Source organism: Chionomys nivalis, chromosome 8, assembly GCF_950005125.1.
Source record: "Chionomys nivalis chromosome 8, mChiNiv1.1, whole genome shotgun sequence".
Lineage (NCBI taxonomy): Eukaryota > Metazoa > Chordata > Mammalia > Rodentia > Cricetidae > Chionomys > Chionomys nivalis.
The window spans coordinates 441,799-463,841 of NC_080093.1; the positions used below are offsets into that span (position 1 = coordinate 441,799).

Below are 22,043 nucleotides of genomic sequence, written 5' to 3' on the forward strand. Positions count from 1 at the left end.
GCAAGTAACTGCATCTAGCTGGAACTTTGTAGTATTTTGCTTTAGTGTGTTTATTATTAATTACCTTCTATTTATATTGTTATAAGTTTTTCCTGTTTAACATCTTAAATAATATCATTTGTGTTTTATAAAGCAAGCTAGTTTAAAGAAAATATTAAATAATATTTATGGTATGCAGATTTAAGGAGGTAAATTAATAACAGAACAGTGCTTGGAAAATACCAGTTTACAGATGGCGTTTGCTGTGAATACCGTGTGAATTTCGTTATGTGTTTGAGGTGCTGCTTCAAAACCGTGCTCTCCACTCAGCACTTAATATTAATATTAATAAATAAATTGATTTGAAATGTGTCTCAGTTATTCCACTTTTGAGAGAGGTCAAACGGAAGCCCCCACACAATCCCAAAGGTTTACAAGCATACTAAGCTTCGATGTTTCTAAGTCACTGAACTTATTAAAGATTCAAACAACTAAATTTGTTCCATTTAATGCAGAAGCCAGAAGATTCCACCTGAGGTAGAAAGGGAACAGGATTCTCTCACAGTTTCCACCACACAAAGCTAAAAAAAAAATAAATAGGAAACATGGAAATAAGTGGCTACTTGACCTTTTCATTAGTTCTTTATAGGTTTGGTACAACAAATAGAAAAACAAGCATTCAGCTCCTCAGGAGACCAAGAGGAAAAGCAATATCACCCTGAGCAGGAAGGGGTGCGTCTCCACCTTTCACCCTAAACCACATTCACTCAGCCTCTTCACGTAAGCCACACCCCTCCCGCCTCGGCCCCGCCCCGTAAGCCCAACCTGCGCGCCCGCCCCCGCCCCCAGACTCAGAAACCACGCCCTACGTAGGAGACATAGCACCCAGCGTGGACCCGCTGCTCGCAGGCTCCTCTATCGGCTTTGCCTCCCGCGTGCACTGAAGATGGCGGCCGCTGCGGGAAAGTTCCTCAGGTCCTCGGTGAGTGGCTGCCAGCTGGGCAGACGCATGACACAGCCGTGACTCCGGGACCTGCTTCCTGGACCGGATCGCACCCTCTTGGGTCTGCTGGCTACTTAACGCTACTGGAGGGAGCTCTCGGTTCGCGCACCGGGAGGCCTCCTGCGGCCCGCAAGGCCCCAGCGCCTGCGCAGGACAGCTTTTCCCCTTGCCCCAGCGGGTGGTGCGCTCCCGGAGTCTTTGCGGTCTCGGAGTCGAGGGTCGTCTTGCTGCTTCTCCACTCACTAAAGTACCCAGGTCTGGCTTTGTGGGTCAGTGTATTGGATCCCGTGTTCTAGGATCTGTCACCAAACATGACCTTGAGCAAGTGACTTTTCTTCCTCCTCAGGCTTGTCTGTGTAGCCCTGACTGTCCTGGAACTCACTCTGTAGACCACGAACTCTTGAGAGATCCGCCTGCCTCTGCCTCCCCATTGTAGGGATTAAAGGTGTGTGCCACCAACATCTGGAACATCTGGCTTGACTTTGCATTTCTGAATCTCAGTTTGCTTTCCTTTCTTTGCCATGGAAGGAGTAATGCCACATCTTGACTTGATTGTGGGCTCACTCGTAAATCTAGTACTTAAACAAAGTACTACAGCAATGGGAGCCGCTTTCTGCTCCCACACTCAGGCTGGACTCTGCCCTGTTACCTGCTGTTCTCTTGGTGGTTGCAGCTTACTATTCTTTTACCAACCACCTTCCCCTTTTTCTCATCTCTGGGCTCAGGGAAACACCTACCTCCTCCCCTAGCTACGCTGGACATCAAAGTTGAGCAAATACTTCCCTTGAACTCGGGCCAAACTCTCCCAAGGCATGAACTTTGCCTTATTTCTTTGTTTGACTGAGAGTCTAGGAGAGACTTTTTCTGAGAAAAACCTTGATATGGGCACATTTGCAGTTGATTGGGGGGGGGAATTAATCATTCAACCTGGCCTAGCCTTCCTGAATTTTTGTAGTCATCTGGAGATTTTTATTCCTGAGACTGTATTTTAGGATTACCTTGGCCTTGCAGTCTTTAAGGAAGAAGAAGAAATTTTTAAATTGATTTGGTATTTGGTTTACAGGGAAAACGGACAGCTGAGGCCACCATTGACAAATGGCCACCGCAGGCAGCAGCAAGGTCAGCCGTTAGTCACCCTTCCAGAAAGTCTTCCTAAAACAAAGCATTTCTCTTTGCAGGTTGCTCAGCATGTGGGTGCCATTTCCCGGGGTGTTTATGCTGCGTCAGTTCTTAGGCCTATTGCTTCTAGAAGACCCTGCTTGACAGACAATCTGTGGTCTGCCTCTGTCCAACCAAAGTTTGCCTTTAGCACCAGTAAGTGTTACTATATTTTACTTGCACCCAGGCAAAGGGAACCCATGTCAGCAACTCTGGACCTTGGCTATGCATGAGACTTGTCCTCAGCACTTTAAAAAAATGTAGTATGAGAATGTGTAGAAATGGCCAGATCCATAAGGAATTGTGTAGGAACAGTGAGTAATTGGCAGTGTCAAAAGTTTAAGATCTCCTTTTAAGGAACATGAAGAAAATGAAGCAGGACATGCCTTTAATCCCAGCGCTCAGGAGACAAAGGAAAGGAAAAAACTAGGCATAGCAGCGTACAACTGAAATTTCAGGACATGGGTGGCTGAGGTAGCTTAGAATATCAACACAGGTTTGAGGCCAGCTTGGGTTATATAGGAAGGCTCTGTTTCCAATAGAGAAAGAAGAAAGGGGCCAGATGCGGTTAGTGCATAACTGTAACCTTAGCAGTGGGGAAGCAGACAGGGATTGCCACAAGTTTCAGGCCAGCCTGTGCTTCATAATAAGTTCCAATAGAGCCTTCTTAGTGTGAGACCTTATCTGCAAGCACAAAGCAAAGAAATGAGGAAAGAAAAGAAAATGAGTAGAGAAAGCTATAATCTAGGAAAAATATATTTGTATAATATACTTAATAAAGAATATTCCTCTAAGATATCATAACAGCTTAGTAATAACAAAAAGACCCCTGGATAAAATGAATAGACAACACCACTGAGTTTTCCCCACCCCACCCCAGCTTTGAAACATGTCCTGCATCTGTTCTTGGTGTTCTCTCTGCCATACCTCAGAGCCTCTCGCTGAGATAACTGGAGTCCTTACATTAGTCCTGTCCTCCTGATAGCCTAATCTTCCTGAAAACAGCTGTCCTCCTACATCAGAGCCTCCCAGACTCCATTCTCTCCTGAGGTGAAGAGCTAACCCTGCCGCTTGAGACTAAGGGTCTTTTTAAGCCTGGCTCTGGTTTTGCTTTCTTTTGTCTTCCTCCCTTTAATTTCCAGGGCATTTCATTTCTTCTGTTGTTTGGGTTTTTTTGTTTTGTTTAGTTTTTAAATTTTTCTTCAAGGCTGGGGTGATAGCTAAATCAGCCAGTAAACTAGCACAAGGACTCAAGTTTGACCTTCAGAACCCACGTATAAGCAGAGGTGGTAGGATGCACTTGTGTCCAGCTAGCCTACTGGTAAGTTCTAAGTTTATCAGACGCTAAAAGAGAGAAAAGAGGGATCAGTCATGGAAGGTGTCTTCCATCCTCTAAATTTACACACACATACAAACGCATGCACACGTGCGCGTACACACACACACACTTCTCCCTACCATTGAGTTGGATTTGTGTATAATTTAGAACTGAACTGAAGGGGAAATTATTGTACCTAAGATGTACAATTAAAGTGAACCGTGTCATTGAGTTGTATTAATAACATCTCCGGTTATGATAAATAATAAATTTATTTGATAAGTTTCAATGAAAGGAATTTAGATAAAATCACGTAGTGCTTGATGCGGTGGATGACAAGCTACAAACAGGTTTGTGATCTTTTTTAGGTTGCTCCTTCCACACCCCTGCTGTCACACAGCATGCTCCCTATTTTAAGGGTACTGCTGTTGTCAATGGAGAGTTCAAAGAGCTGAGTCTTGACGACTTTAAGGGGAAATACTTGGTGCTTTTCTTCTACCCTTTGGATTTGTAAGTGTGGTTCTATAATGCTTTCATATCCTTCTGAGAGCTGGTATGGATTCTAACTCACACTGAAATTCCTCTTCTAGTGAAGAAAAAGATTCTTTCTGATTTTTGTTCATTGGCCTTGGCTATCTATAGCTCATGTGATGAATTTAATGGAAGAAATGACCTTACTTTAATGGAGGAGTTTTAATATAGTTCTGTTAGTTTTTCTTGGGGATCAAACCCCAGACCTTCTGCATGCAAGGTAATCACTGGATAATGTTCTCAACCTTTAATACAATTCAGTATTACATGCTTTTGATTGATGGTTCTCTAAACCAGTTTAAACTTTATACCAGTCTGGTTGGAAAATGAGAAAGTAGTATAAGAAATGAGTTTTTCTTAAAGCTGCTTTATTCAAATACAGATTTTCAATTTAAGTCTTCAAATGTGTGCCCCACCCCACCCCAGGTTGATTGATTTATTGAGGCAAGGTATCTCTATATAGCCCTGGCTGTCTTGGGACTCACAATAGACCAAGGTGTTCTCAAACTCACAGAGATCAGCCTGCCTCTGCCTCCTCAGTTCCTGGATTAAAGTACATACCACCATGTCCAGCAACTAGAAAGAAAGCTTACTCTATTTATTTAGTATCATCTTTATATGTAGACCAAGCTGACCTGAGCAGACAAATATCCTCCTCCCTCTACCTTCCAAATTCTGGGATTAAAGGTGTATGCCACCAACCCAGTCCATTTTACCCTTTTTGCCCCCTAAGCAAATCAATTTAGCTTTTAGACAAGTTACTGTTTGTCTTAAATTTTTGTCTTTACATGATCTAATGAAACTTTGTTTTTTCCCCAAGCACTTTTGTGTGTCCTACAGAAATTGTTGCTTTCAGTGACAAAGCCAACGAATTTCATGATGTAAACTGTGAAGTGGTTGCGGTTTCAGTGGACTCCCACTTCAGTCATCTTGCCTGGATCAATACACCAAGGAAGGTAGGTTGGTTGACAGTCACTTTTCCTTGGTTTTGCTTTATTCTTTGGTTTCATTTCTAAATCACAAACAATATAGACCACACAATAAAAACATTGTATATATTTGTGGCCTACAATGCGATGTTTTGATACATGTGTACATTGTGCAAGGATCAAATTGGGCTATTCTGTGTTCTATTTCTTCAATCATTTCTTTATGGCCATGACATTCAAATTCCTTTTTTAGCTGGGCAGATGGTTCACACCTTTAATTCCAGCACTCAAAAGGTAGAGGCAGGAGGATCTTCATGAGTTTTAAGCTAACATGGTCTACCTAGTAAGTTCCAGAGCCACATGATGAGACTTTCTCAAAAAAACAAATAAAAACCCTTTTTTAGCTAGTTTAAAAAATACAGGGAGGCAGAGGCAGGCGGATCTCTGTGAGTTCGAGGCCAGCCTGGTCTACAAGAGCTAGTTCCAGGACAGGCTCCAAAACCACAGAGAAACCCTGTCTCGAAAAACCAAAAAAAAAAAAAAAAGAAAAAAAAGAAAATAAAAAGATAAAAAGAAAAAAAAAAATACAATATACTCGGGAGGCAGAGACAGGCGGATCTCTGTGAGTTCGAGGCCAGCCTGGTCTACAAGAGCTAGTTCCAGGACAGGAACCAAAAGCTACGGAGAAACCCTGTCTTGAAAAATCAAAATAAATAAATAAATAAATAAATTTAAAAAAATTAAAAAAAAAATCACCTATTGTACAGAAGAACAGAACTTAATCCTTTTATCTAACCAATCATTGCCTTTCCTCCTTCTCTAGCTACACTTAACCCCTGTACTAACAGAAGAAATTTAAGACAAACCTAGGGATCGTTAAAGCATAGCCAGCCTGAAGTGAGTTTCTTGCTTAACTGCCTTCCTTTTCCCCCTTCCTTTCAGAAAACAGTGTGCCAGGTATTTCAGGCTGGCCTCTTAACTGGATACATTGTTCAGATAACCTTGAACTTCTAATCCTGCAGCCTCCACCTTTCAAGTTCTAGGATCAGAACCTGGTTTATGCCTTCCTAGAAATCAAATCCAGGGCTTCATGCATGCTAGAAAAGCTCTATATTAGGTGAGACGTATCCTCCTGAAGCAGGCCATTTGTAGATCCTTGCCTATTAGTAGTCTGTAAACTATGGTAGTAACAACTCCGTGGACATTGCATATATCTTTACTGCCCATTCCATGTATATTTTCCAAGTTCAAATAGTAATGGAGACAGGCTCAGCAGGACAGGGAACATGGCTGGGGTCTATTGCTTCCTCTTAGGCCTGTAATGGAGACAGGCTCAGTAGGACAGGGGACATGGCTGGGGTCTATTGCTTCCTCTTAGGCCTGCACTTTGAGCACATAGTAAGTTTGCTGTACTGTTCTGTGTGATGTTGCCTAGAAGTCTGCTAAGAAAAACAACCAAAATTTCACTAGGTATGATCCAGGACTAACAATACTGACTTGAGTAATTTGTCACTCTTTCATTTTTATTCTTCAGAAATTAGTTTTCATTTCAACAGCTGCTTTAACAATTGGAGAAAGAGAGCAGGGTAAGCTCAGAGCTTTTACTTAATATACAAGAAAACTTGGGTTCAGTCCCCAGTACCATAAACTTGGTGGATTAGCATAGCCTGTGATCCCATCATTCCAGAGGTAGAGGCAGGAAGCAAAAATTCAAGGTCATCATTGGCAACACAGTAAATTGGAGGCCAATCTGGCTACATGAGACCTTGACTCAAAAATATAAGGAAAGGTCAGTCAGATTCTTTTTTTTTGAGCTTCAGTTTCCTTATCTTTAAAACAGTGGAAATTGGTCAATGTGGTGATTCATCAGGTAACGTACTTGCTGAGCAAAACTGACAACCTGAATTCTATCACTGGAACCCACACATGTGCCCACCCTCCCCACACACATACACATCAATTAATACAGGAATAATAGAGACTGGAGAGATGGCTCATTGGTTAAGAACATTGCTATTCTTCAAGAGGATCCAGGATCAGTTCCCAGCATCCATATAGCGACTCACAACTGTTTTAATTCCAGTTCCAGGGGGTCCGATAGCCTCTGCTGACTTCTTCAGACCCTGCATGCATGTGATATGCAGGTAAAACACATAAAATTAAAATAAATTTAGGGCTGGAGAGATGGCTCAGAAGTTAAGAGCACTGGCTGCTCTTCCAGAGGTCCTGAGTTCAATTCCCAGTAACTACATGATGGCTTACAACCATCTGTACTGAGATCTGGTGCCCTCCTCTGGCGTGTGGGCATACATCGAGGCAGAATGTTGTATACATAATAAATAAATAAATATTTTTTAAAAATTTTAAAAAAATTTAAAAAACATAATGGCAAATATAATTGTATCTCCTTTAGGCGAGTTTACAGGAAGGAAGTGTGCATTTACTATTACTTACCACCATCAACATGGGTACATTGTTCAGACATTATAAGACCACCTGAAAAAAACAGTCCTGTTTGCCTTTTTATTAGAATGGTGGTTTGGGCCACATGAACATCACGCTGTTGTCGGATTTAACCAAGCAAATAGCCCGAGACTACGGAGTGCTGTTGGAAGGTGCTGGCATTGCACTGAGGTAAGAGCTGTTCCTTAGAGACGGGATGGTTTTGCGTATTTTAGCGTCACCGACTCTTGGGGACTTATAAAGAGAAGCGTTTTTGCTTGTCAATTTTGATAAAACTCAAGAAGGAATACGGGTTTGGGTTTGTGTTGGTGGGTTTTTTTTTTTTTTTTTTTTTTTTTTTTTGAGACAGGGTTTGAATATATGGCCCCAGGCTATCCTTGAATTTGCGCTCATTCTGGTCCACCTCCTTGGTGCTGGGATTATGGGCAGGTACCACAGATATGATACCTAGATGGCAAAATGTCAGAAATAGAAGCTTTTTTTGTTAATTTAGATTTTGTATTAGAGTTCAGAACTTCTAGAGTGAGTATGTATATATGTGTGTTATTTATTTTATATATAGGAGATTTCTTAGAAGAACTTAGAAGAAGGCTGTGGTCTAACTAGTCTTAACAATGGCTATGGCTTTCTACTAATGAGAGGTCTAAGAATCCAGTAGTAGTTCAGTCTATGAGGCTGGATGTCTCAGCTGGCCTTCAGTTTACTCCAGAATCTCCAAAACGTGGCTCTAATACCTGTGAAGGAATGAACTTGCTCTCAAGGGTAAGAGCAATCAGGCAAAGCGAGAGAAACCTTCCTTCTTTCTTGTCCTTTATATAGACTGTCAGCAGAAGGTGTGCTCCAGATTAAAGGTGTGTCTTCCCACTTCAAAGATCTGAATTAGCAGTGGGTCGTCCCTTCAAATAATTTGTTGAGGAAAAATTGCTGGATGGTGTGGGATACACTTTTAATCCCAGCATTATGGAGGTACAGAGGTACAGAATAAGGTCCTGGACAGCCAGGGACTGTCCAGGGAAAAACTGTCCAGGACTGAAAGGGAAAAAAAGAAAGTCCACCACAGGTATGCCCAGTCATTTGGGTTTTAGTTAGTTCCAGGTATAATCAGGTGGACATCCAAAAATAAACATCACAAATTTATTTTATTGTATGTGTGTGGGTGTGTGTCCTCTGCACGTGTGTCTGTGCACCATTTGCAGGCACTTACCTTGGAGTCATATCCCCTAGAACTAGAGTTTTAAATGATTGTTAGCTACTGTATGGATATGGAGAATCTAAACCTAAGTCCTTTACAGGAGTAACAAGTGCTCTTAGCTTCTGAGTCACCTCCCTGTCCCCTCGAAAGCCTTTTTGTCTACTGATGAAATCGTTTCTGTGAGAATTGGAGAAATGGCCAAGATGTGTGCTCAGTTCACTACCTGGGTCTCCGTTTAGGAAAGGGTGCGATGTCTTAATGGTCCCACGGATCCATTCTTTCTAAAGTGTAGGGGCCCTTCAATGATGGCTACTCCTGAACTACTGGGAAGAAAAGCTTTTTCAAGTTCCTTCTGTCTCTCTCTTTTCTTTCTCTTTCAATGGAGATGGTGTTTTAAAAGCCATGGAACCAAACAAACCAGGGTTTGATTTCTTTTTAAACTTGACTTCTTAATGACTCCGTGATTTTGGGCAAGTTATTTGCCTTTTTGTGCCTCAGTTTTCTCTTAGATAAAATGGAGGTGAATCTCTAGTAGGTGTATAGGAGTGATCTGGTGAGGTAGTTTAGGGAATAGCTCCAGGCTGATAGAGGAGTTACTTTTATTTAATAAAGAAACTGCCTTGGCCCATTTATAGGCCAGCCCTTAGGTGGGTGGAGTAAACAGACAGAATGTTGGGAGAAAGAAGCCGAGTCAGTGAGTCGCCATGATTCTCCCACTCCAGACAGACGCATGTTAAGATCTCCCTGGTAAGCCACCTCGTGGGGCTACACAGAATATCAGAAATGGGTTAGATCAATATGTAAGAGCTAGCCAATAAGAGGCTAGAACTAATGGGCTAGGCAGTGTTCAAAAGAATACAGTTTCCGTGTAATTATTTTGGGGCATAAGCTAGCCATGCGGGCGGCTGGGTGCTGGGGACGCAGCCCTGCCACTCATATTACAACACCAGGCGGTTATTGTAGCTGTATTTTCTATGTTCTTTCATCCTATGGGACTGGGGAAAGTTCTTTCTTACATAGTCCCATGTTCAAATGTAGCCTTCTTAAGTGCTTCTTCATGGGAATGTGGGCTTTAGCTGTCTTCTTGATGTCTATGAGAATAAGAGTGGAGGAAGAACTCAGGCAGTAACTTCATGAAGGATAAGAGAGCCACACCTTGGGATGCCGCACAGTTGTGTCGGATCCGACCTGACATATTCATCCACACTTGGGGGGAAGAGTGAGGATTGAGAAAGAAATAGACAAGAGACAGCAGAGAAGAGTCGAGAGATCATCCAGTAAATGCAGAGATTTGCCTTATGTTTATTTCTCGTAGCCTTTATATACCCCAATCCAAAAAGGAGGGGGGGAAGGCAAAAGACTCCTCCACCAAGGTACAAAGAACAAACAAAGTAATTACCTTCTTAATACTCAAAACTTCAAGTAACCATACCCTAGGTCAAAACATCCTGTCAGTAACCACACCTTAGGTCAAACCTCCTGTCCTTATAACCTTGAAGGAGCAAGAATATGTTTGAACTCTGACCTTTGGTTAAGGTACAATGATCCACTTCTGTGGGCTCCCACACAGTTGCTAAACCTAACTCATGTTGAACCTTAGTGCTGGCAGCCTTTTGGAACTCAGCCTTGTTGACTTCAAAATTACTGTTTTTCTTAGTAAACCAAAGTCAAGCTTCTCCATAGTTAGCAGTGGCAGGGGAAAGTGTAGTCTGTTATGCTTCCTTCCTGTATTTCCTACTTAGGGTTTCTATTGCTATGGAGAAACACCATAACCATGGCAACTCTTATGAAGGAAAATATGTAATTGGGTCTCTTACAGTTTCATTGTTATCATCATGGTGGACATAGCAGCATGCAGGCAGACATGGTTTTGGAGAAGGAGCAGTAGGAAGTGAACTGAGACGCTGGGTGTGGCTTGAGCATATATGAGACCTCAAAGTCCACCCCCACAGTGACATACTTATTCCAGCAAGGACACACATACTCCAAAAAAGTTACACCTCCTAATAGTACTCCCGATGCGCTAATAAAGGCCAATTACATTCAAACTACTCCGTTCCACTCCCTGGCCCACTTGTAACAATATCATGATGCAAAATGTATTTAGTCCGGCTTCAAAAGTCCCAAAAGGCTACCACAGTCTCAGTGTTTCAAAGTTCAAAGTCTCTAAAGAGATTCATGTAGTCTCTTAACTGTATCCCCTATAAAATCAAAAAACAGATCACATACTTCCAACATATAATGGCACAGGATATTCATTACCATTCCAAAACATAGGGAAGGGGGCATGGTGAGGAAATACTGGACCAAAGTAAGACTGAAAACCAGCTGGACAAACTCCAAACTGCATTTCCATGTCTGATGTCAAAACACTCTTCAGATCTCCAACTCCTGTCAGCTTTGTTGATTGCAGCATACTTCTTTCTTTCTGGCTGTTTCTGCTCCCTGTTAGCAGCTTTCCTTGGCAGGTATACCATAGCTCTAGCATCTCCAACATCTGGGGTTCTCCAAGGCAATCCAGGCTTCAACATCACAGCTTCATGCAATGGCCTTCATTCAGGGACACCCTGATGCATGTCTGGCCTTGGCAGCTTTCCTTAGTCATAGAGGCAGATTCCATAGCCCCTTTCTTCTATCCTTAACGCTGGGAATCCTGTGGCCAAAGCTGCCATGTTCTGCTGCTTACTGGAGCTGGAATATGGTCCCTTCATTCAATTACATCTGTAATAGCTTTCTGGTTTTGATAGTTTCCTTTACTGCCAAAGCTTGGCTACCCTGAAACTGGATCTGTAGACCATGCTGGCCTCTAAAGTACTGGGATTAAAGGCATGTACCACCATACCCAGCTCTAAGCTTTTCTTTAATTCCTTTTCACAAGTATGAAATTTAGCTGAGTGGGATCTTGTCCTGAGGTCATCTCTCCCTGTATACTATTTCTTAATCTGTTTATCTCCTTGAACACAGAAGTGAACTGAGATCCTGGGTGACACACTTCCTCCAACAAGGCCATACCTACTCTTAATAGTGCCACTCTTAATGACTTTATGGGGATCAATTACATTTAAACTACCACACCATAGATCTTCTAATTTTGTAGTGACTACTACTGGTTACTGGGGCTAAGGGTAGAGAAAACTGAGTCTAGCTGATGTTAGTCTTCTCTCAGAGATCAAGCACCAGAAGAATAAGGTCAGTCACAAGGCCTAGATTCTAAACATCACACAGAAGAACAAGCCCTCTGTACTTTGCCTTTTCCCTATGTAGTTGACATTTAAAGTCTTTGTGTCCCTTTAAGAGGAATTGTGAGGGCTGGAGAGATGGCTCAGCGGTTAAGAGCACTGCCTGCTCTTCCAAAGGTCCTGAGTTCAATTCCCAGCAACCACATGGTGGCTCACAACCATCTGTAATGAGGTCTGGTGCCCTCTTCTGGCCTGCAGGCGTACACACATACAGAACATTGTATACATAATAAATAAATACATATTTAAAAAAAAAAAAGAGGAATTGTGAACCTGGGTATGGTGTCATATGCCTTTAATCCAAGCACTCTGGAGGCAGAGAAAGGCAGATCTCTGTGAGTTCTGGGCCAGTCTGGTCTAAATAATGACCAGGACTGTGTATAGAGACCATGTCTCATTAGGGGAAGAAAAAATAATAATAATTGTGAGGTGCTAGAAAGATGATTCCGCAGTTATGGGTACTTATTGCTGTGGCAGAGGACAGAGTTCTGTTTTCAGGGCTTGCATTGCACCGCTTACAGCCACCTGTACTCCTGCTCCAGGGAATCTAACACTTTCTCCTGGATTCCATTGATATTTCTTGCATGCACACATATAAATAAAAGGTAACATTTTAAATATTCACTGAATATAGATAACATAATTTCTTCCTCTAGCACATATATGTGGTTACTTTACCAGAGTCTGAACAGGAGTCTAAAGAATGCCTGCTAGGGGGCTGGAGAGATGGCTCAGTGGTTAAGAGCATTGCCTGCTCTTCCAAAGGTCCTGAGTTCAATTCCCAGCAACCACATGGTGGCTCACAACCATCTGTAAAGAGGTCTGGCGCCCTCTTCTGGCCTTCAGGCATACACATAGACAGAATATTGTATACATAATAAATAAATATTTAAAAAAAAAAGAATGCCTGCTAGGTCACTAAATAAAGGTGTTTACTGTTTCTAGTTCATTTCTTTTGGAGGTACACTTTTGCAATGTTCCTATAACATGCTTCACATAGTGGTCTGGCATTATCAAAGCATCTGTCATTACTAAAAGGTGACAAACATTTGTATAATACTAATTCCAGGTTGGGTTTTCTTTTTAAGATTTATTTGTTGCCGGGCGGTGGTGGCGCACGCCTTTAATCCCAGCACTTGGGAGGCAGAGGCAGGCAGATCTCTGTGAGTTCGAGACCAGCCTGGTCTACAAGAGCTAGTTCCAGGACAGGCTCCAAAACCACAGAGAAACCCTGTCTCGAAAAACGAAAAAAAAAAAAAGATTTATTTGTTTATTATGTATACAGTTTTCTGTCTGCATGTATGCCTTCACACTAGAAGAGGGCACCAGATTTCATTATAGATAGTTGTGAGCCACTGTATGGTTGCTGGAAATTGAACTCAGGGACTCTGGAAGAGTAGCCAGTGTTCTTAGCCTCTGAACCATCTTTCCAGCTCTGGTTTTTCTTTTTAAGATTTATTAAAATTATGAATTATGTATGTGTGACTATGTGGAAGTATGTGCATGCTAGGAGACTTGCTCTTGGAAGCTGTAAGAAGATTCAGGTCCGCTGGAGCAGGAGTTACAGGCAGTTGTGTGCTGCTCTACATGGATTCTACAAACTGAACTCAGGTCGTCTGGATAGACAGTACATGATTGCTAAGCAATCTCTTCAGTCCCTAAAACTCCCATTTTTAAGCATTTGACAGTTTTATGAATTTATTCAAAGAGAATCAAAAACATAAAAGGATATAAATGAGAGTTATTGGCTCTAGTTCTGTTATCACTGATTAGGATAAATTCTGTGCAGAGGCCTCTTCATTATTGACCCTAATGGTGTCATCAAACACTTGAGTGTCAACGACCTCCCAGTGGGCCGCAGTGTGGAAGAAACGCTCCGTCTGGTGAAGGCATTCCAGTTTGTGGAGACCCATGGAGAAGTCTGCCCTGCCAACTGGACACCAGAGTCCCCTACGGTATGTTGTTTTCCTTGGAGTACCAGACCCCAATTCTAAGTCTTCTCTGCCTAAGGATAATCTATCAAGGGAGCCAACAGAGGTAACTCTGCACTGGACAGGTACTCTTTAGGCTGCTAGTCAGCTTTCATCTGTGTGTTTTGAAAAAAATAGGCTAAAAATAGGCTAATCTTCAAAAGTGAAGAAATTTTAGTTTAAAACTGGAGCTCAGTTCACTGTGAGACTCTACTATCATGAAGTCTCTCTCACCCAGTTTAATTTTAATTTTCAGATCAAGCCAAGCCCAACAGCTTCCAAAGAGTACTTTGAGAAGGTCCATCAGTAGATCATCCCATGTCTGGTGTTCACCCAGAACTTCTCATGCCAGAAAAGAGCCACAGCTGGAAACCCTTCAACGATTTGAAGATTATTTATAGATGGCAAAACCTCATCATGCTTGTGTTTATGAGTACTGCTCCACGGGCTTTGTTTTGTAAGACAGGCTCAGGCTCTCTAAAGATGGCTAGCTACTTCCATACCTGTTCTTACTAGGGACTTCTTGATGGCTAACCAGTTCCCACAGAATGCTTGGTCCTCCATTTCTTTCTTTTAATTTTTTTTAGTCCCCCATTTTTTAGATCATGTCTTCAGAGGGCAAGCATTCTTCTCCTTAGCCTGCTCTGAACCTTGATCTGCAATGCAGTAGCACATAGCACTGGCACTGAAAAATTCTGATCAAAGTCTTGAAATTTCCTCCTGTGTATTAAGCCGAATTTCCCATTATTATTCTTACTGTATTCATTAACTTATAATGTCCTTAGGTATAGAGGTATAATCATGAAGGACTATGTCTAATCTGGTGGTTGCATTTTTAAAACACCATAATCATTTTCTTCAAGTGCAGGATGTAAAGTATAGTTTAAAAATGAACATTAAACTATTTGCATTTTTGACATCATTAACTGTTGGGTCACTTTATTCTGGGGTACCCCTCATCCTTTGATGATTTAAGTCAACAAATAATTATTTATTAGGCATTTGGCTCTGAAACCAAACAAGATAATGCTGTCTCCACTCTCATGAAACTGAAATTTATCAGGCAAGACTAGCACCTAAACTTTCATCCATTATTTTGGTAGCTCCTGGAATGTTAAACACGTGCCCCATGGCCTTTGGAGGCATTTGAGTGAATTAAAAACAAACCCTCATCTTGATTCTCTTGATTCTAGAGGAGAAGACCAATAATAAACAGTAGAAATCAGGTAGTTGCTATGTTGGAGCAGAGTTTTGAGTAGTGTTTTCAGGGAAGCACTTGGGGAGAAAAGACTGGGTCTATTTTCTCATCTGTAAAACGAAGGTAATTATATATGTCTTGGGGGTTTTATATGAATCAAATGAGAGGAGATATGTAGAAAAGGAAGTTAGCAAGTGAGTTAGTGACTTTTCTGTTGCTGTGACAAAACATATGACCAAGACAACTTATAAAAGAAAGGATTTAAGCCAGGTGATGGTGGCGCATGCCTTTAATCCCAGCACTTGGGAGGCAGGGGCAGGCGGATCTTTGAGTTTGAGGTCAGTTTGGTCTACAGAAGAGTGCTAGGACAGGCTCCAAAGCTACACAGAGAAACCCTGTCTTGGAAAGGGAGAGAGAGAGATGATGGAGGAAGGTCATTGGTTAAATAATAAAGAAACTGCCTAGGTCCATTGGATAGGCCAACCCTTAGGTGGGTGGAGTAAACAGAACAGAATGTTGGGAGAAAGAAGCCGAGTCGGGAGTCGCCATGATTCTCCCATTCCAGACAGACGCAGGTTAAGATCTTTCCTGGTAAGCCAGCTCATGGTGCTACACAGAATATTAGAAATGGGTTAGAGCAATATGTAAGAGCTAGCCAATAAGAGGCTGGAACTAATGGGGGAATTACTTTTATTTAATAAAGAAACTGCCTTGGCCCATTTATAGGCCAGCCCTTAGGTGGGTGGAGTAGACAGAACAGAATTCTGGGAGAAAGAAGCCGAGTCAGGAGTCGCCATGATTCTCCCACTCCAGACTGATGCAGGTTAAGGTCTTTCCTGGTAAGCCAGCTCGTGGTACTACACAGAACATTAAAAATGGGTTAGATCAATATGTAAGAGCTAGCCAATAAGAGGCTGGAACTAATGGGCCAGGCAGTGATTAAAAGAATATAGTTTCCGTGTAATTATTTCGGGGCATAAGCTAGCCATGCGGGCGGCTGGGTGCTGGGGATACAGCCCCGCCGCTCTTATTACAACAGAGAGAGAGAGAGAGAGAGAGAGAGAGAGAGAGAGAGAGAGAGAGAGAGAGAGAGAGAGAGAGAGAATTTGAGGCTCATGGTTCCATAGGGTCAGTCAATGATCTCCAAAGCAGGCAGTCATAGCACTGGAGCAGAGCTGAGAGCTTACATTGGATCCACCCGCAAGAGATAGAAATCTAACTTGAGAATGGTGTGGGCTGTTGAGACCTCAGAGCCCACCCCTGGGACCTCCAACAAGGCCACACCTCCTGATCCTTCCAAACAAACAGTTCCATCAACTGGGCACTGAGCATTCAAATATATGAGCTGATGAGAGTCATTCTCATTCAAACTACCACATTCTCATTCAAAACATCACACTCCTTGCCTCCTATAGGCTTGTGCTCATATCATAAATAAAAAGTGCATTTAGTTCAAGTTAAAGTCCCTATGACCTTTCAATCTCAATACAGTTTCAAAGTCTAAAATCTCATATGAGACTCAAGGCAATCTCTTAATTGTAACCCCTGTAAAATAAAGCAAATTACATAACACCAACATACAATGGCACCAAATATACATTAGCATAATAAAAAGGAATTGTGAGCATTTTTTTGATGGTGTTTTATTTATTTTTTTATTTTATTTTTTTTTTAATTTTAATTTTTATTCTTTGTTAATTAAAATTTCCACCTGCTCCCCGTTTCCCATTTCCCTCCCCTCCTCCCAAATATTGCCCCCTCCCCCCAAGGAATTGTGAGCATATTAAGAAAACACTGAACTAAACCTCATCAGGGCAAACTCCAAATTCTGTAGCTCCAAGTCTGAGGTCAAAGGGTTTAGATGGTAGTTTGAATCTCTTACTCCTTTCTGCATTGTTGACTGCAATATAGTTCTGATGTGGGATTCCCCTCTGTATGTTGTGAATATATTTTATTATTGTTGGTTAATAAAAAAGCTGTTTCATCTGATTGGCTTAGAGTAAAACCAGGCAGGAAATTGACAGATAGAGAGAGCGAGTAGGTGGAGTCAAAGAGATGCCATGTAGCTACCAAAGGAGACAGATGCTGTATGAAACCTTAACCAGTCGGCCACAGCCTCATGGCAATACAAATTAAGAGAAATGGGTTAATTTAAAATGTAAGCATTAATAAGCCTGAGCTAACAGGCAAATCAGTGTTGTTGAATTTTGTAGCTTTACACGATGACTTCTCTGGGCTTCCATGCAAGGATTCTATGACCACAGGCCTGGCCTCAACAGGTTTCCTTAACCCTGGAGGAAGATTCCACCACCGCTTTACTCCTATATCCTTCATGACTCTAAAGCCAGAACCATGTGGCACATTCTGCCGAGTTTGACTGCTTACTTGCCCCTTATTGAATTCCATTTGCATAAACTTTGATTTGTCACTGCTTTTTAGGAACAGGCCCAATCCCTTAGGCCTTTTTACAAATTGCAGGAGTAGCTGGCTAGGGTCTTGCCCTGAGGGAATCACTCCCTTTATTCCATTTCTTTTTATCTCTTTCAGCACAACCCTGGCATCAACATTAAATTTTCTTGTGCTCTTTTTCTCCTCAAACTACACTGTGTATTTCTGTTTGTCCCACTTGCTCTTTTTCATTGTAGATCACTAGCTAGGTAGTGAGTGGTGGCTCACGTCTTTACTCCCAGCACTTGGGAGATAGAGGCAGGTGGATCTCTGAGTTCAAGGCCAGCCTGGTCCAAGAAACAAGTTCCTGGACAGTCAGGACTACACAGAGAAAAAGCCCTGTCTTGACAAAGAAAACATTAATAACTATGCAAATGAGTAAATATTAGGCTCTCTTGAAATTTCTGCCAACAAAATTAGACCAAAACTCTTTGGTTCAGCTTCAGGCAGATTTTTAAGACAAGGGCAAAAAGCAGCCATATTCTTGGCCAAAATATCAAAGAGTGATCTATAATGTTCCCCTCTGGAACCTCTTGAGCTGTGCCTCTATAATCTCAGCACATTTGTCTTCCAAGCTTCTGTTAGGATGGTGAATTAAGTCCAGCTTACAATGTTCAGTCCCTAACTAGTCCAAAGTCCTAAAGTCTTCCACATTATAAACAGGCCTGTCACAGCAAAATAACCCACTTCCTAGTATCAGTGGTATTCAAACTGAGGCTATGACTGCTCCAAGGTATGATTGAGGGGAAGGTTTTTATTGTATATATTAGGGAGAGTACAGCCAGAGGCATCTAGAGTCCAGAACAGGAAAAGAAAGTGGTAGATTTAGCATGGCCAGCAAACTAGATTGGGTCATGGTTAGGTTTGATTGAGAGAGGAAGACAGAGTGTAGACAAAGGAGGCTTAAGAGAGAGGGGTGCAAGAGAGGAAGACAAAAGAGACTTAAAATAGTAGGGTTATAAGTGTAAACTGGGGAAGACAAGTCCATGAGCTGAAGACATTGGAGTAGGGGACAGGTGAGAAGAGCTGAAAACCACAGGTACTTGTGATGAGTGATCCTGGAGACCAGCATGTGCCTTGGTGTGTGTGGTGCTAATAGTCACCACAGAGAGCCATTCGTCCTTCTGACAGTGATGGAAATGGCTCTGGTAAAGGGAAACAGACTAGAATAGGGGAGTAGGGATAACTTTGGACCTGACAAACATTGTAGTTACTTTTGTATTGCCATGGCAAAAACACTATTGTTAGGTTTCAGGAAGCTCAGAAATAAGTTTAAACTGGACTGTAGGACAATTTCTGGCAGTTGGATAAAAGTTTATTCCTCATGAAGTTGTGAAACCCGTTCCCATCTGCTTAAAGAAATCATCTCCATTACCTCTGGCAGAAGGAACATATAGCTACCTGTGGTTGCATATCAAAGCCCATGCCAGCATCTAGGTTATTCTCACTATGTTCTTTCTGTTCTCTGTCTCCTGTTATTCTCCCTCCGAAGCATGATCCTAATTAGTCTTGATGGGAAATACTATCTTCAGTGTGTGACTTTTGTTTACGCTGTGTTTGTTTAACTCTGTGAAGCTGTGTTACTGTGCCTGTTTAAAACACCTAATGCTCCTAATAATGAGCTGAATGACCAGTAGTGAGACAGGAGCAAGGATAGGCGGGGCTGGCAGGCAGAGGGGATAAATAGAAGAAGAAACAGAGAAGAGGAGGAACAACGAGAGAACAAGAAGAGGAGGACGATATCAGGGACCAGACACCCAGCTACATAGCAAGCCATGAAGAAAGAAGTAAAGAAAGGTATACAGAAATAAAGATAAAAGCCCAAAGCAAAAGGTAGTCAGGATAACATAAGAAAAGCTGGCTAGAAACAAGCCAAGCTAAGACCTGGCATTTATAACTAATAATAAGTGTTCATGTGTGTGATTTACTTGGGAGCTGGGTGGCGCCCTCCAAAAAGCCAAAAGAATAAAATATGACACAACAAGTTTTATCAATAAAAATCTGGAGTCAGATGTTGGGGTAAAAGCTGAAAGAAAAGTTCTTCTGCAACATTGGGGCATCTATCTTTGAACTACAGGCATAGCACATCCAACAGACTTTTCTGTGAAGCAGGATATTCTGTCCTTGTCTTGACAATGTTTGACAGTCACTTTCTTTTATGTCCTGCTTGTCTAATTAGCACAACATACTGTCAGTAGTTGAGACAAGGGCATTTTCTTTCCCAGTGGTTTGGTTTTGCCACAAAGAAAGTAAACTCCATGAGTTTCTTCAGTGCCCATTATCTTCTCTGAAGTAGATTGGTGCTGCTAAGAGCAGACATGTCTCCTTGTCATAAAAAAGAGCCTATGTTATTAAAACATCTTAAATGCTAAATTCTGTAGGTCTATGAAGTGTTTGAAGATGACCTGTCTGCCTAGAGTGGGGAGGAGACAGCTCTCAGACAGTCTCATTCTGAGGATTCCTGGAGGCAGGATTGCCATTTCGGACTGAGATAGAGGCAAGAGCAAGTGGCTGGTTTTACTCTTCTGACCTTCAGGTTGAACCCCAATATCTGTGTCTGGGTTTTTGTTAAACGTGCTACACTGTTTCATGATGGAAAGTAAACATGAACAGAGGGATTAGTACTAAGGAAGGCTTCCTGGAGGAGGGAGCCTCTGGAAATGGCTGGACTTGCACAGGCAGAAATAAGACTGAAAAGAACACATCCCCAGTGGAAGAGCAGGAGGGAGCAGTGGACAACATGACCCCATAGGACTCGCAGGATGCTGAGACCAATGTCAGCACTGCACCACCAAGCTGAGGAAGCAGGCAGTGGGCTTGAAGCTTTGCCAGGCATTGAGGCTGAATAGAGGGCAGAGCAGGGGCAGGAAGTAGAGTCTGTCTCCCTGCACTGCTCCAGAGATTCAACAGGCCTTGAAGGTTCCTGTTGGCTCTAGGTGGGTGGTGGAGATGCTCCAGTGGTGGTGGTCTTGTGCTATTGGTGTACCCTGCCTTGGTTGGCCGTTCTAAGGCTGAGAGTGTTTCTGTATCTCCTCAGATATCTCTCTTACTTTTCTAGAACTTCAAGGATCCTGACAAGAGAGCCTCTTCCTTCAGAACTCCACTGTTTACTATCTGCTAATAAGTACATCCAACCTTGAAAGACTAGAAATAAGCAATGGCTGTTAGGGGTCCATTGCTAACATTTACTAGGTATGATTACTCTCATTCCTGTGTTTGATACTAGGTATGGTATCAAGCAATCTGTCATTTCATACTGGAATATTTGTGGGAGAAATGATGCACCTGAGAATTGCCTTAAAATGCCAGGCTTGAGCTGGCGAGATGGCTCAGAGTTTAAGAGCACTGGCTGGCCAGGCGGTGGTGGCGCACGCCTTTAATCCCAGCACTTGGGAGGCAGAGGCAGGCGGATCTCTGAGAGTTCGAGGCTAGCCTGGTCCTACAAGAGCTAGTTCCGGGACAGGCACCAAAGCTACAGAGAAACCCTGTCTCGAAAAACCAAAAAAAAAAAAAAGAGCACTGGCTGCTCTTCCAGAGGTCCTGAGTTCAATGTTCAATTCCCGCAACCACATTATGGCTCATAACCATCTGTAATGAAATCTGGTGTTCTTTTCTGGCATGCAGGCAGAACAGTGTATATATAATAAATAAATCTTAAAAAAAAAAGTCAGGCCTTTTTTTTCCTGGATGGGCTTTGTTTGCAGGAGCGCTGAGACTCCTTTAAGAAAAGGATTACTGATTCAGTATAAGAAACAGCAGCTAGTCCTGGTTTGCCAACACGAATGGCTCTGACTTTTGGGAGGTCCAGCTACAGAGCATTTAAATGGGGTTTGATGCTTAATGGCAACATAGACCCACTGTATGCCTGAAAAGGGGGCCGTGAGCATGACTTGCACTGAAGAGACCTCCACCATGTTGGACTGGGTGGAGCCAATGGCAAGATGGCAGAGTTGGTCCTAGCAACGCCTGCTTAGCATTTTTTAAAAAAGTACTTCTGGTCAGAAAATAATTATAGATATGCAATAAAGACAGAATCAGACAAAAATAAACCTCTGAACAGGTCACAGTTTTTTTTTTTTTTTTTTTTTTTTTTTTTTTTTTTTGGTTTTTCGAGACAGGGTTTCTCTGTGGTTTTGGAGCCTGTCCTGGAACTAGCTCTTGTAGACCAGGCTGGTCTCGAACTCACAGAGATCCGCCTGCCTCTGCCTCCCAAGTGCTGGGATTAAAGGCGTGCGCCACCACCGCCCGGTAAAATATGTCTTTTTTTTTTTTTTGGTTTTTCGAGACAGGGTTTCTCTGTGGTTTTGGAGCCTGTCCTGGAACTAGCTCTTGTAGACCAGGCTGGTCTCGAACTCACAGAGATCCACCTGCCTCTGCCTCCCGAGTGCTGGGATTAAAGGCGTGCGCCACCACCACCCGGCTCACAGTTTGTTTTTTAAAAATGTACATAAGCTTGGGAGAGAGAAGAAAAAGAGTATAGACAGTTATAAAAATAAATAGTTTTAAAGAATAAAACAGTCTTTAAAGAGACAGAGTACAGACAGTCATAGATTAAAGGACTAAAGAAAAGTAAACCACATAAAGATGGAATATACACAGAGTCTGGATTATGTAT

The 22,043-nt window shown here is 42.2% G+C and overlaps 1 protein-coding gene across 1 annotated transcript; it reads left to right on the plus strand.

Moving 5' to 3' along the window:
• Nucleotides 1-829: 829 nt before the first annotated feature.
• On the plus strand, nucleotides 830-15,412 carry Prdx3 (peroxiredoxin 3). Its single transcript, XM_057779670.1, has 7 exons — nucleotides 830-961; nucleotides 2,161-2,296; nucleotides 3,827-3,968; nucleotides 4,810-4,945; nucleotides 7,449-7,552; nucleotides 13,602-13,767; nucleotides 14,039-15,412. Exons 1-7 carry the CDS (start codon nucleotides 926-928, stop codon nucleotides 14,090-14,092), a joined length of 774 nt encoding a protein of 257 aa, XP_057635653.1. The 5' UTR covers nucleotides 830-925; the 3' UTR covers nucleotides 14,093-15,412.
• The last annotated feature ends 6,631 nt before the right edge of the window (nucleotides 15,413-22,043 follow it).